The sequence below is a fragment of the Vipera berus genome (genome assembly GCF_964194415.1).
Source record: "Vipera berus genome assembly, chromosome: 3".
NCBI classification, from domain to species: domain Eukaryota; kingdom Metazoa; phylum Chordata; class Lepidosauria; order Squamata; family Viperidae; genus Vipera; species Vipera berus.
Window position 1 is genome coordinate 53,009,557 of NC_138204.1, and position 15,684 is coordinate 53,025,240.

Below are 15,684 nucleotides of genomic sequence, written 5' to 3' on the forward strand. Positions count from 1 at the left end.
GAACAATACAGGTATTAAGGGGCCTCTTTGCCACTCACGGGTTACCAGACGTAATCGTGTCAGATAACGGGCCACAATTCACCTCTGTTGAATTCCAGGATTTCCTCAAGGCCAACTCGATTAAGCACAAGACATCAGCACCCTTCCACCCATCTACCAACGGCTTGGCTGAACGTAATGTGAGGACCACGAAAGACGCTTTAAAAAGGATCATCCGAGGTGACTGGCCTCAAAGACTGGCCGAGTTCTTGCTGACCCAACACACGACCCCATGTACTGCCACGGGCAAAAGTCCAGCTGAAATGAGGTGGGGAAGAAGACTAACCACCAAATTGGACAGATTACACCCTGACAGACTTCCACCAAGTGCTGAACTGGACATGCCTAGTAGAACATTTAAAGTGGGGGATTTAATCTGGGCTAGAAACTATGCACAAGGGGACAAATGGATCCCAGGGGTGGTTACTGAAATTTTAGGTCCCCTGTCTTATACTATTGAGGGGGAAGGGAATAGGATCAGCAAGAGACACATAGACCAGTTGAGGAAGTGAACTAGTGGGTGCGTACCTGAAGAAGGGGAGCAAAGCACATTTGTGGGGAACAGTACATCCTGGTTCAGGGATAACAACCTGCCAGATAGTGGGGTTGCAGAATTGCAAAACAACTCAGTCCCTGGTAACCAACAACAGCAAGCTAGTCAGTACGATTGGGAAATACCCCTGCGGAGTAGGCCAGGATCAGATGATCTTCAAACACAAACAAATCCACAAAACAGCAATAGGGAAGCATCAGAGCCAGTTAACCAAGAGCCCAGGTCCAACAGAGACAATCAGCTAAGCAGACAATCTGGTAAGGGTGTCCCTAGCAGCCAGGCCAATAGATACCCTTCTAGAATCCATAGGCCACCTAAATACTTGAAGGATTTTGTTCATAAATAACAACAACTGGGGGGTAAGGGGTGTTGTGTATGTAAATAGTTGCCAACTTGGGAATTTGCAGACTGCACCGTAGCTAGGTTTGAGCGGGAGATTCAGCTGCAATCATTGGCTGCGAATAGCAAGAAGCGGGAGAATAAACGCTTCTAATTGGTTACAGTTCAAACAGTTCCACTATAAAAGGTTGCAACACTTGACAGTTGCCAGTTGACAATTGTGTATTCAATAAACTCGTTCATTGCAAAAACCACTCTGAGTCCTCGTCTATCAGAACAAAACAGTAACAGCATTCCGTGCGCATTTGGCATCTAGTTATGCCGGCCACATGACCACGGAGACGTCCTCAGACAAGCGCTGGCTCTTCGGCTTTGAAACGGAGATGAGCACCGGCCCCTAGAGTCGGAAACGACTAGCACGCATGTGCGGGGGAATCTTTACCTTTACCTTTAAAGTATAGAATTTAAAAATTGCCATGTAACTTAACTACATCCAACCTGCAGTTACAGTAATTAAACCCCAAAGGTGCTCACCATCAAAACCATTTGTACATTTCCTCTGATTCCACCCAAGGATGCAATAAATAAAGCTTTCAAGCTATTTGTAGCTTGGTTAGCCAAGCTTAGCATAACATGCCTACATATTATAGTCAGAAGAAATATCAAAATCATATGCAGAACAATCTGCAAAATCTCTGTTGCAGAAATTCAGTGACAGATGTATTTAGCCAGTAAAAACATAGAAATGTAGTACTTAAAAGGACTTGGTTCATTTGTTAGTCCTTCTTCTGTGCCCCCAGTCAACAATTTATGTTGGCAAGGAAGTAGAAGAGATTGTTATATAGCAATAGTAGACTTATATACCACCCCATAAGTGCTTTATAGTGCTCTCAGAGTCAGCATATTGCCCCCCCCAACATTCTGGGTCCTCATTTTACCAACCTCGGAAAGATAGAAGGCTGAGTCAACCTTGAATCCTGTCAGGAACAAACTCCAGGCTGTGGGCAGATTTAGCCTGCAATATGGCATTCTAACCACTGTGCCACCAGGACTCTGCATTTATAGTGCAGCTATGCACTTGCATTGCCTTTTATGCTCAGTTGCAGTTGTTTAGAATACTGTACTGTAAGACACAGATATACTTAAAGTCTTCATCCATTTAGAATGCTAAAGGAATATATTTATTTTTCTTTCTCAGACAAACTCCACATCTGGGTTCTCAGGGAACTGTTTCATGAACAACTTGCACTGTAAACATAATTTTGTTTGGTGAAATATTTATTTTATTTATTTATTTTTATTATTTTAATTCCATTTATATCCCGCCCTTCTCCAAAGACTCAGGGCGGCTTACAAGCTTAGCAGTAGCCTTCATTCTATGTATATGCCTGCTTATTAGGGCTTTCACACACACCCCCAAGCGGCATTATTACAAAGTCAGCTTAATTGCCCCCAACAATCTGGGTCCTCATTTTACCTACCTCGGAAGGATGGAAGGCTGAGTCAACCTTGAATTTAGGTCTTAAAGAGACCAGTGCAAATTAAAAATGGCAGTAAAGAGAGGCATGATATTAAAACAAACATGTTGGTCTCAGATCTTTCGTGTTCTGTTTTACAAGTTGGACTTTCATAGGTGAGAAAGTTATCCTGTATCATCTTGACTCAGAAACTACATAACTTTCTGAAAATGTATGAGAGAATGAGAAAGCAGTTTGGGTGATAATATGCAATTAACGTGTTTATTTAATTTGCCAGTAATGCCCAAACGCAGAGAGACCCTTGCGTGGTTGGTAGCAGTTCACTTTTGAATTTATTTGGATTTTTTTACCCAGAGATATTGACAAACATTTACAATAGTATGCTTACTCTTTTGATATCAGATTTGGCTTCATAGATTTGGCATAAGGATTGGCTAGTCTGCTTACTGTAAAATCCAGCATTACTAGCAGACAATAGGCATATATAAGATTAGAACTGGAGCAAAGGTCTGAAGTTGGGCTGATTGTATTATGTCCTGTTCTACTGCTACCTGAGTAGATATGGAGATAGCTTTGGAATCTGGACTGCTGCACAGTCTTGGAGTATGGTCAGTAGCACAATCTGTTGTTGATTAGTAAGCATATTAGGATAGTTGTCTGTAACAGAGCTAGAGGTCTGGTCTTCAACATCCAGAAACCACTATGGCAACCACAAGTTAGTTTTCTATATCTCTTGACTATCTATAGTGGTCCTCTCCTCCCCGCCACAGCCCCCAAATCCAGGTCTTTAGCTATAGCCTGCAAGAAAAATGCCTGATGCATTCTCTGAGTGGGATTGTAGTTTAGTCTTTAAGATGCTACAAAACTGCACTTTTACCTGCTTTGGCTAAATGGTTACCTCCGTAGATTTAGAAATAAGTGTTTTAGAATAGATCATGAAATGATAAGTCACTAGGAACTGAAACTTGAAGGCTGGCCCATGATATGTTTTGTATGCTATTTTCACATCAAAAATATGATTTGAACTCTCTAAGAGTTGGATTCTTTTTTTTTACCCTTGTGATAGTTTGTGGATGTTAAAATAATAAAGTTCTCTTATGTCCTGCAGAGAAACAATTTTCTGAAATAAGAAAAAAAATGTCTGTCACCTGAACTAAATGCCTGTTATTTGGTCTCTCTCTTTTTTCCTCTTCCAGTCTGAATACCATTATGAATACACAGCATGTAACAGCCTGGGCTCCAGATGGAGAGTCGCTGTGCCCCACACCCCAGGACTCTGCACTGGCCTGCCAGATCCCATCAAAGGCACAGAATGCTGTAAGCCATGATTGCTGCCACCCATCTTGTTTGCCACTGATTTCTTTCTTTTGACATTTCAAACATTATCAGAAGCAGAGACGAAGGCTACTCTATGGCACAAGATACTGTACTTTGTTTAAGAGCAGGGGCAACACTATCGTTTCAGTAGATTTATTTAACAATTTCTTTGCTTGGATATAGACCTGATTCCCCGATTCCAATATTTGAATATTCAAAAGGAAGACATTTCAATTTGCAACTGACCTAGAATATCTCTCTGTCATATTTTTCTTCTGACCAGGGATGTATCTGAATAAAAGCATTCAGAAATTTAAAATGTTATGTTGCATACAAAGCCAGCACATCAATAAAGAATTTTTTAAATTGTAAATAAACTGTAATTAGGACCACCACATTAGATATTAATTTGTCCATAATCAAGTGGAGCACAAATATTTTTAAAGAATTGTTGTAAGCTTGTTATACCTGTGCTTCTAAAAATTGATAAAGACAAATATTATGTTAGAAGAGACATATATCCACTCACACAAGAAAATACAACTTTTACTTAGAAATATAATTTTGATTTAATTTTAACCATTTTTATTCCAGTAGTACAGAATTACTTATAGCACAATTATAGCAAATGGGACCTAAAAATTGAAACCAGTGTATTTGTATATAGCTATTTTTGTTCTTTCTATTACATTCCATACATATTGTTATTTCCAGTGTTGCTATCAATAGTTAGAAGTAAAAGTATCTTTGGAAATTTACATCCCACTTTTAAGAGCTAGTTATTTCATAAGGTTCCATCAAACTGCTTCAACTGGTTTCCATTTTGAATTATCTATGTTGTAGTAACATAGATCTGCCAAGAATATTCCAATCATCTGTTTGATCCTTTTCATCTATTTTATCTTTCCCTGTCTTCCCATTCTTTTACTTCCCTCAATCTTGTCATGCATCATTATGTTTTATAGTCTATCATTCTGTCAATCACATGCCTAAAGGGTTTCTGGGTTTCTAGCATATTAATGAGTAATTGCCTACTGTGGCATTGTTAACTCTGAATTTTATAAAGAAGGATAGGACATAAATATTTAAATAACACAAAATATCAGATGGACCTTTTTACCCATTTTTAGATCATTCAATTGCTCTCTTTTTAATGTTCATAGGAAAATGGTATAAAAAGAAGTAAGATGCCAAATTTCCATCAACATGTAGACAAAGGAATCATCACCATATTGTTTTCTTTTGTTTTTCTCATAATGTCAATAAGTTACAGGTAGTCCTTGACTTACAACAGTTCATTTAGTAAATGTTCAAAGTTACAATGGCACCGAAAAAATTGACACGATCATTTTTCACAGTCACAACCTCTGCAGCATCCCCATGATCACGCGATCAAAATTCAGATGCTTGGCAATTGATTCATATTTATGACCATTGCTATGTCCCAAGTTCTCATGATCACCTTTTGTGACCTTCTGACAAGCAAAGTCGACGGAGAAGCCAGATTCACATAACAACCAGCTTACTAACTTATCAACTACAGTAATTCATTTAACAACTGTGGCAAGAAAGGTCATAAAATGGGGCAAAACTCACTTAACAAATGTCTCACTTAACAACCAAAATTTTGGGCTCAATTGTGGTTGTAAGTCAAGGACCACCTGTATTATATACTTACACTTGAATGTACAGGGCCTTGACATCTGAAATATTATGGATATAATCACAGAAATACCTTTTACTTGTGTTGAACAACAAAGATAAACATTTGGAAGTTTTAATATTTGTAACCTTTGTTACAAAAGGCAAGAGCTATGGCATGATGCAGAATTTTTGTTTTGTTTTCACCAATCCATTCCTGTGTGGAGTGTGTATGTGCGTGTGTACCCAATATGTCTGGAACTCTTGGTGGGCAATAAAAAAAATCCCTCACCTTCTTCCCATACTTTCATTGACATGGTTTACCTTCTTTTCTTCTTAAAAGAATATCGTAAGTAATACTTGGAACAAAAGGCCATTTTAATGTATAAATTCAGGTTCTATAGAATATGTTAAAAAGCTCTTAAAATGTTTTTATCCCCCTTAATTACACTAAAAGTGGCACACATACATGTAGCCTTGGCCAACTCCTTATTTATTTCAGAGACAAAAACAAGCCACGTGCATGCTTTTGATGACAGCCATTAAGATCTTGATTAGACGTTCATACAACCAGTCTGATTGGCAAGATTCTATTGTGCATTGAAATATGAAAATCAATTGCTAGGAGTTGCGTCTATTATGTTTACTCAGGAATCCTACAGAGCTAAAATCTTTATAATTAAATATTTAAAAATGTACATCCAGTGTGAACCAGTAATAAGAAATAGCCAGATCTGAACATGCTTCCTTCCATAATGGTATATCCTTTGCCATCAAAACCTCAGTTTGGAAAGGCGCTTATTTGCAGAGATGTTTAATTCCTAATAGAGCTACTTTATGCCCTTTTGGTGGCTTTTCATTACTATACAGAAGCCAACTTGCTTCAGCTCAGTTAACTTCTGTGGATATAAGCTCCAAAGTTTTTCCCAGCTATTCTTTTAGACCTGATCCAAATGCAAAAACAAATGCTGACTTCTTGCTACCTAACTAAAATATTGGAAACCACAAACTTGTGAAATCTTCTTTTTTATAAGTGTGGGAAAACCCAACGAAAAAGACAAGAGACAGCAACACAAAACAATAATTCTTACTTTAAGATTCAGAGGTTTATTTTGCTAATAATTTGGAACATAACAAACGTAATAACATCACATTAAAAACCCATTGTAATGAGGTCCAGTGACATAGCAGGTCCTGCAGCTATAGGCCAATGGCAAATCAATCAAGTCCAGTCCCAACTCTTTATACCCTTTCTCATATTAAGACTGTAGACAGATGGTCAGCAATCTTACACTTTCTGCTGACCCTCTGCTGAACATAACATAATTTCCCACTTATTCATGTACAGTGGAACCCCCATCTATCAGCTACTTTCATTTCCCTATTTCTTACTGTTCCAGTCCTTATGTTCTAAATATATTTGAAACAAGCAAGCTTAGCAAAATCATATTAAATAAAGTACAATTGCAAAGTGCAAAATTAAGCATAGCACAAACTTTGGTTCAATACTTTTTCCATGAGGCCTGATTTAGTTCACCTGGGCCTAAACCTTGCATAGAAAAACAATAGCCAATATTTTTATTTTCTACATAAGCAATGAGATAAATTATCAAGTTTTTCCCTTAAAAAAAGCAAACATCATGCCAATATTTCTAATTAATGTATTCACTGCTACTACCATTTCTTGATGGGTTTTCTATATGTATTGTTTTTTCAGCATAAGCTGACAAATAATTTTGATTTTTGTGGACCCTGGCTGGGGTTTTGGGGTCCCAGAGATCCTAGGATCACACTGTAATTAAGTTGTTAAAAATTAGAAATTAAAATTTCTACTTTTTTCATTCTACTAAGCTCTGTCACCGTATCATTTGGTATGGGCTAATAAGTTTGAATTCAGATAGTATGAGTTATAACCTATAGTTTATTGGTTACAGTTATGTATGAATCTAGCCCTTTTGGCTTATATATCAAATTGTAGTTAAAAGAAAACATTCCTTGGTGTGATGCTTAAACTGCTAATAGGGGAAGCAGAGGAAAAGAAGGGTTCAACTGTGTGAACATGAGATTCATTATAGTTGATTCATATACCGTAAGTTTGTCTTTATGTAAAACAAGGTCTTACAGTATAGTTTGATATTCACTTTTTATAAAGGCCCATTGACTTAATGGAAATTATTTTCAGGTATCCAAACTTTTGGGTGGGCTGGTTGGTCATGTGGAACAGCCCTTAGTCTCTTTAATCCTTTGTGTTGTGTGTGTTATCTTTATTTCAATTATATTTTGGTGCTATGTATCTAATGAAGCTTTGTATGCAATGAAAATATAAAATATAGCTAACAAACATGTCTGCCTTTCATTTTATCTAAAAAAAATTAGCCTTGTCAGATGTTAAACACAATTGAAAGGTGTTATAAAGTGTTGTTGTTCTATAAAGTCAGCTGTAACAGATTTACTGAAGCTGCCTGTGTTGATCTAGATTCATCTTTTGCCCTGATTTTGTTTTGGTGATTTTCTGTATTTCAGCATTTTCTTGCAAAGCAGGTGAATTCTTGGATATGAAAGAACAGTCATGCAAGCCATGTGCAGAGGGCACGTATTCTCTTGGGACTGGTGTCAGGTTCGATGAATGGGATGAGTTGCCCCATGGATTTGCCAGCATAGCAACCAATTTTGAAATTGATTACCACCTCTTGGAGTCCTTGGGAAACTGCACCAAGTGAGTGAATGTGTTGTTATTAATCCTGGGATATGTCTGTTTTGAAAGTCAACCTCTATATGCCAGCCAGTGACCTTAAGGCTGCAGATTCTAAAGCTTGACAGCATTTTGAGTAGGAATGCTTATGAAACATTGCAGCTAATTTGTCTCTAAGTGTGGGAACTCAGAATAACATTTTCTTCTTTGTACATTAGCACAAGTGCTTTGATTCTTTGCCATTCTTCTGCTTTAGATTAAATTTCTAGATTTTTGTTCAAACATTAATGCCTTCTTTACTTGAAAGTAATAGGGGAAGAAACTTAAAATTGAAGCAAGGTGAGCACCTGTCAGTTCAAAGGCAGACAATGACTGGCTCAAAGTCACCCAGCTACCTTCATGCCTAGGGTGGGACTGAAACTCATGGTCTCTTGGTTTCTAGCCTGATAATCAATATATATTAAATTAGCTCTCAGTAGTGATTTATCTTTATGCTGTTTATATGAAAAATTGGTCCAGTAGAAATTTCTTTTTCTTGCTACTTCCTTCAGGGTGGGGGGGGGGGAGAAGGGATTTGTTTTGGTACACTTTTTAAATATTTCTTTTTCTTTCTTGTTAATATATTTCTGAATTAGGTGTTTACATCTGTTTAATGTAATTAATAAAATTATCAGGGGGGGAAAGAAACTAGTCCAGGAAATGCTTTAAAGCAGTTATGTTGTAGCGTGGGCGACCGTGTGGAGACAATAACGAGACAGCATTGTACGTAATGCCTTTATTGAATACAAGTAAGAACTGGCTTGCCCCCCACGTCTGATGCCCCTTATAGTTACTGAAACCCTAGGAACCAGCCAACCCGGTTGCTCTGTCTCCCCGCCGGCCAGGTAACACCCAACCCGGTGCCTAGTATTTCCCACCGGACAGGATGACCAATCAGGCCGCCTGACCAATGCCACCTGATATTATGGTGGCATACACAACACTCCTTCCCCCCCAATGAGAACACTACTACCCCAAACTCTAACTACTCTTCTAAGTTACTACCCATCAAGACCTCACATAATCCTTCAGATATTCCGGGGGTTTGTGAATCCTGGCTGGGTATCTTCCCAGGTGTTTCCCAACCTCAGCTTCACCACCTTGAGATGCTTCTTCAGATACTGGCTGATACCCCCCCTGTGTCTGTTCTGTGGTTAGTTCCGGCTGAGGCCGTTCCTCTGCTACAGAATTACTGTTGGCATCCGATGACACCCTTGGCATTGTTTTGGATGGTGTTGGCCTTGCTTCTAGATGAGCTGCTGCCGGTCGTGGTGGTTCCACATGATCTTGAAACGGATCTACATGCAGTCCCTTGGGCATCTGCTGTGTGTAGCCATCTTGTCGTTGTTGTTGATGTTGTGGGAGGTTTTCCGGTGCCCTCTTTCTTAGCTGATCGATATGTCTTCTTACCTGCCAGTCCCCTTCCCCTCAACAACGTATGACAAAGGCCCAATTTTGTCCACCACCACCCCTTGCATCCACTTCTCTCCCACACCATAGTTTCTGGCCCACACTAAATCCCCAACAGATAATGTCCTTGCTGTGTTGGGCTGTTCTGCCTCAGCGGCCACTCTGTCTGGGTGAAGCCTGTCCAATCTAGTTATCAATCTCCTTCCCCAGTGCAGCTCAGCTGGGCTCTTACCCGTCACTGTACATGGAGTAGTGTGTTGAGCCAACAAGAATTGCGCAAGTCTCTGATGCCAATCGCCAGCAATAATTCTTCACAGGGTGTCTTTTGTAGATCTTATGTTTCTCTCAGCCAAGCCATTACTGGACGGGTGGAAAGGTGCAGCCGTTGTGTGTCTAATCGAGTTGGCCTTTAGGAAGTCCTGGAATTCGGTAGATGTGAATTGAGGGCCATTATCAGATACAATTACATCAGGTAACCCATGTGTGGCAAAGAGCACCCATATGGTCTTAGCGGACGTCATACTTTTCACAGGCACCACCTCTAACCACCTAGAGTAGCTGTCAACAACCACCAAGAACAATTGTCCTTGGAATGGCCCAGCGTAGTCAATGTGAACCCTGGACCACGGGTTGTGAGTGGTTTCCCACCTGTGCACAGGTGTATGCAGTTGCTCAGGTCTGGATTTTTGACACTGATAGCATCCCGCAACTTGTTGTTCAATGGCTTTATCCAGACCAGGCCACCACACATAACTCCTGGCAAGGGCTTTCATGCGCACAATTCCTGGGTGGTCCTCATGCAGATTCCGTAAGACCCTATTCCTGAGTTTGTCTGGCACTATCACTCTGTTGCCCCATAAAAGGCATCCTTTGTGTGAAGACATTTCATTCCTTCTCACAAAGTATGCCTGAAATTGTCCTGGATTTTTTTCCTGCCAGCCCGATTGTACCCACATAGCCACTCTGCTGAGCACTGCATCACTTGTTATGCCCACTGCAATGTCCTTTTCTGTGAGCGGGCATTCAGGGAGTTCTTGTAGAGCTAAGATTTGGCCTACTGGTGCAGGATCGGGTTCTGTTACTGGTAATGGCAATCTGCTTAAAGCGTCTGCATGCCCCATCTCCTTACCAGGTCTGTAAACCATTTTATATGAATATGCAGAGAGGAATATTGACCAGCGTAACATCCTTGGGGACATTATTTGTGGTGTTTGTCTGTCAGATGTAAATAGGCCTAGCAATGGTTTGTGATCTGTGAAAATAGTAAATTCTCTTCCATATAAATAATTGTGAAATTTTTTAACACCTGCCACAATTGCCAGTGCTTCCTTATCAATTTGAGCATAATTCCTCTTTGCTCTAGACAGTGTTCTGGAGTAATATGCAATGGGTTTCTGTTCCCCATTAGCTTCCAGATGGCTGATTACAGCGCCCACCCCATAAGGGGATGCATCACACGCTATGCAGATTGGTTTATCCTCAATGAAATGTGTTACTGTAGAGTCACTAATCAGCAACTCAACTGCTTGAGTGTCTCAAAACTCTTACGATGAACCTCCTTCCAGGCCCACGGTGTCTTTTTGTCAAGTAATCTGTGTAGTGGTTCGGCTATTGCAGCCTTATGTGGCAGGAATGTGTGGTAAAAATTTATTATCCCCAAGAATGCCTGCAATTCAGCCTTATTCTTTGGTGCTGGGGCCATTGTGATTGCTTTTATTTTTGATTCAGTTGGGTGAATGCCCAGGGCATCAATTCTATAGCCCAAGAACTCTGTGGATGCCACACCAATAGAGCATTTTTCCCTTTTAAGCTTCAGGCCAGCTGCTCTAAACCTTTTAAGTACAGCCTCTAGCCTGTTAGCCAAAATTCCCTCATCCTCCCCTGCAATTAGCACATCATCAAAATAGGGGCAAACCCCAGGAATACCTTTTAATGTCCTCTCCATCACTTCTTGGAAGATACCTGGGGCTGCTGCTATGCCAAATTGCAATCTGTTGACTCTGAACGCCCCCTTGTGGGTGACTATCATTTGAGCCTCTGCAGCTTCCTTACAGTTAATTGCTGGTACAACTGCGCCAAATCCAACTTAGCAAAGATGGCGCCCTTCTGTATCACGGAGAGGACATGCTTCACCGTCGGGAACCCGAAGCCTGCGGATTCAAGGCCCTGTTTAATGTGGCCTTGTAATCAGCACAGATTCTTATTTCTCCATTGGGTTTGAGGGGGGTTACAATGGGTGTTTCCCAGGGCCCCCCTTCCACTGGTTCTAGCACTCCCTGGCCTACTAACTTTTCCAGTTTGCTCTCAATTTTGTTTTTGAGAGCGAAGGGGACTCTCCTAGCCTTAATTCTAATGGGGAGTACCTCTGGGTTTAAATTTAATTTGATTGGGGGTCCCTTGTACTTGCCCAATGTCCCGTCGAACACATCTGCAAATTTTTTGCAAATATATTAGAGATTTTTGGTCTGAATTGAATTTATTCACCCCAACCAAATTCCTAATGGCCTGAACCAATTGAGCCCCAGTAGACTAGCTCTCCTCCCTTCGGTTACCAGCAGTTCCAATGGGCCTTTGAAATTTTTAAAACAAATTTCCACGGTTGCTTTACCTTTAATTTTGATTGGGGCCCGTTGGAAGTCTGTTAACCGAATCAGGGTGGGTTTTAGGTGGATCCGGCAGCTACTTTTTTCCTCAATTTCAGACGTTTCCCCCGAAATTATTGAAACCGAAGCCCCCGAATCAATCTCCATCTTGCAAGGAATTCCTTGCACCCAGACATCGATTCTGACTTTAGGCCCTAAAATTTGATTGATTGTGGAATGGCCTGCGGATCTCACCCCCCCCATGGTTAGAAGTATGTGCCTGAGGCCGAAGGAGCTCAGTGCCTCGGCGCAAGGGTTTTTTGGTACCTGGTCCCATGCTTCTAAGTCGTAGAGCCTGTCCCGGACCCGGCTCCTGCAGATAGCCTGGATGTGGCCCATCTTGCCACAGTTTCGACATTTTGCATTGTGGAGTCTGCACGATGCTCTGGAGTGGTTTCCCCCACAACTGCCGCATCTCTGCTCCGTGTCTCTGTGTTTGTTGTTCGCGTCTCTCTGGGATCTGGTAGTTGTGCTTGTGTTTGTTGTTGGTCTCCTTTGTCGGTCTGCGGTATCTCGGCGGTCATTCCTAATTGGTGTCCTCTCAAATCTCTGCGTGACTTCATCTAATTCCGTCTCGTAATCGTAGTCTTCCACCCCACCGTCCACAAGGCTTTCTTGATGGATAGAACCGCTCGCGCCATTGCTATTGCGGGGGGAGTCGCGTTGTTGATCGGTTGACTCATGCATCATTAGATCATCCAGGACTTCTTGTAGAGACCCGGTTGGCTTCGCGATGATTTTGTTCTGTAGCCATTCGTCTCGGAGTCCTAGGACCACTCTGTCCCTAATCCGGACGTCTAAATCATCGTACTTGCAGTGGTATGCGGCTTCTCGCATGGCTGCCACGAAATCGGTGATGGATTCGCCCGGTCGCTGGTTCCGTCACTCGAATATTCGCCTCCAAAAGAGCTCGGAACATTTGGGTGTGAAGTGTTGGCTCAGTCTTTTGCTGAGCTCGGCGTAAGACATTGAGGCGACCCCATCCGGTTGGCACAGTCCCACAGCTATTCGGTAGACCGCCGGTCCACTGAGGGACAAAAGAGCTGCCGCTTTCTTACAGTCTTCGGTGATGCCGTTGACCAGCAAGTACCCTTTGACTTGCCCTACATGGCTCTCCCAATCTTCAGGGTGGCGAGGATCGAATTCCCTCACGATGCCTAACTTCGCCATTTCGTTCTGGCTTTTCAAATTTTCCCGTGTTGCGCAGCCGTCTTTCTGCCCTCAGTGGCAAATGCTGTCTGGCTTTTCTGGAGTCCAGTTAAAATGCTTCACGGCATCCCATCTTCGTCGCCACTGTTGTAGCGTGGGCGACCGCGTGGAGACAATAACAAGACAGCATTGTACGTAATGCCTTTATTGAATACAAGTAAGAACTGGCTTGCCCCCCACCTCTGATGCCCCTTATAGTTACTGAAACCCCAGGAGCCAGCCAACCCGGTTGCTCTGTCTTCCCGCCGGCCAGGTAACACCCAACCCGGTGCCCAGTATTTCCCGCATGACAGGATGACCAATCAGGCTGCCTGACCAATGCCACCTGATATTATGGTGGCATACACAAGAAGTTATTTTCAACTTTGTGCCTTCTAAGCATGCAAACATCTGCATCTGCCATACTTCAGACTGAACAAAGACTTTCCAATACAGTCGGTTAAGAAAAATAAAGGTACCCACATCTCTTTTTCATTAATGTATTACATTGTACACACACAATGTTGAATTGGTATGCTTTGGCCTTCATGTGGCTTTATCCATATATGCATATAGTAGAAATGAGTGTATAGGTCATATGCTGTTCATTATGAAATTAATATAATACCGGTATAAGTCAACTACTGTCGGTGCAGCTTTTTTTGTTACATAACCTTGTTTTCAAGATCAAATTAAACCTGATATAAACAAATTACAATTAATCATTCATAAAAATTATTCCATTTTCTGTGGAAATAACAAGATCTGGCATTTGAATTTGTAACTTCTTTGGTCCAAATGTAATTTCCCTTGTAATGTCTTGGGAATACCTGTTGCTGGTGGTGTGCAGTAGTACTCTCACAACAGCTAGGCTCTTTCTTCTGTTCCAGGTCAACATGGGTTCCTAAGGGAGATTATATTGCCTCCAACACAGATGAGTGCATAGCTACTCTGATGTACGCTGTTAACCTCAAGCAATCTGGGACCGTCTCCTTTGACTACATCTACCCAGATAGCAACATCGTCTTTGAATTCTTTGTATGTTTCTTACACTTCAGTTAAAAGATTCTGTCTAGATTATGAAAGAAATTTTCAATTATGTGTTGTCTTTCAAAACCTAACCACTGTTTTCCAGAATTTGTGTTCCATGTGTTCTGGTATCTCCTCCCAGGTTGAATAAAACTGTTTCTATTTTATTTAAATCAGACACAACTAAAATTTATGTCCAGTTTTGCAGTAGTCTCTTAACACTTTCCAGATATTCCTTCTTTCTTGAAGTGCATTTGCTCACAGATGAATTTTGGTAATCATCATGTTCTGGTGAGCTTTTAAAACAAAGTGATAGCTTTGTGTGCTTCTTGAAGTAACAACTTCGTTATTCTGGTACTTCTTCTTCCATAACTATAATAATATTATAGCCAAGAAGACTTTTCCAATATTTACTTCTACTCCAGAACCACTAAGGCTTGTTGCTGGCATGTTCTTTAAAATGTCCTTTGATGACTTTGCATGTCTAAAGTATATTGAAATGCATTTAAGTGTTGTTTTAATTAATATTGGTGGCTCCATTGTATTATATTATTGTTAGAAAGTAGTAGTAATAGAAAAGGTCCCCATGGATCAATAAAATGGGCATTAAAAGATTCCAACTCAAATGTTACAATCTAAATAAAATATTCTAGGTGTGGTAGAATCAGTTTGAACACTTTAAGGAGTCTGTATTTTTTTTAGTAGCCAAGAACAACATAACTGTATTTCAGTAAAGTCTTAAATATATACATTTTTAGAGGCAGAGCTATAAGTGCCAAAATGAAAACCGTAATTAATTTAATATTAATATTAAAGTATGTTTTACAGTAGGTAAGGTGTTATATTATTTCTCAGTATTCTTGCACAAGATCTTGGGGAACTGTACCCCAAAGGTGCTTTTTCACGAGGCAACTAGACTATCTTGGTTTTTTTTGAAGACATTTTGCTTCTCATCCAAGAAGCGAAAGAAGCTGAAGGATCTTCTTGGATGAGAAACGAAACGTCTTCAAAAAAACCCAAGAAAGTACAGTTGCCTCGTGAAAAAGCATCTTTGGGATAACTATGACCTGAATGACTGAGAATCTCCATAGACATGGGGAACTGTACATTTTTCACAGGATTTTCAGGATTCTTTGAAAGATACCTCAGTTTTAAAAAAATTAGTCAACCTCGAATATCATTAGTTGTACAAACTTGTAAAAGAAATTTCCATCTATTATCTGATGTAGAGTATATGTTCAAATTGTATTTAATAGTGTTACCATAAATGGGCGTTGACTGTAGAGAATCCAATAAATCTTTTTTCCTGTGGACAGA

The 15,684-nt window shown here is 40.5% G+C and overlaps 1 protein-coding gene across 2 annotated transcripts in view; it reads left to right on the forward strand.

Moving 5' to 3' along the window:
• ELAPOR1 (endosome-lysosome associated apoptosis and autophagy regulator 1) overlaps window positions 1–15,684 on the forward strand; it is a 78,807-nt gene that overhangs the window by 27,370 nt on the left and 35,753 nt on the right. For both annotated transcript variants that reach the window (XR_014025832.1, XM_081322888.1), the window contains exons 2-4: window positions 3,606–3,726; window positions 7,891–8,083; window positions 14,229–14,376. Coding sequence is in view for 1 of the 2 variants with exons in the window: in XM_081322888.1 (XP_081179014.1) it covers window positions 3,606–3,726; window positions 7,891–8,083; window positions 14,229–14,376 (462 nt within the window). In the remaining variant the exon portion in view is untranslated. The remainder of the gene's footprint in view (window positions 1–3,605; window positions 3,727–7,890; window positions 8,084–14,228; window positions 14,377–15,684) is intronic.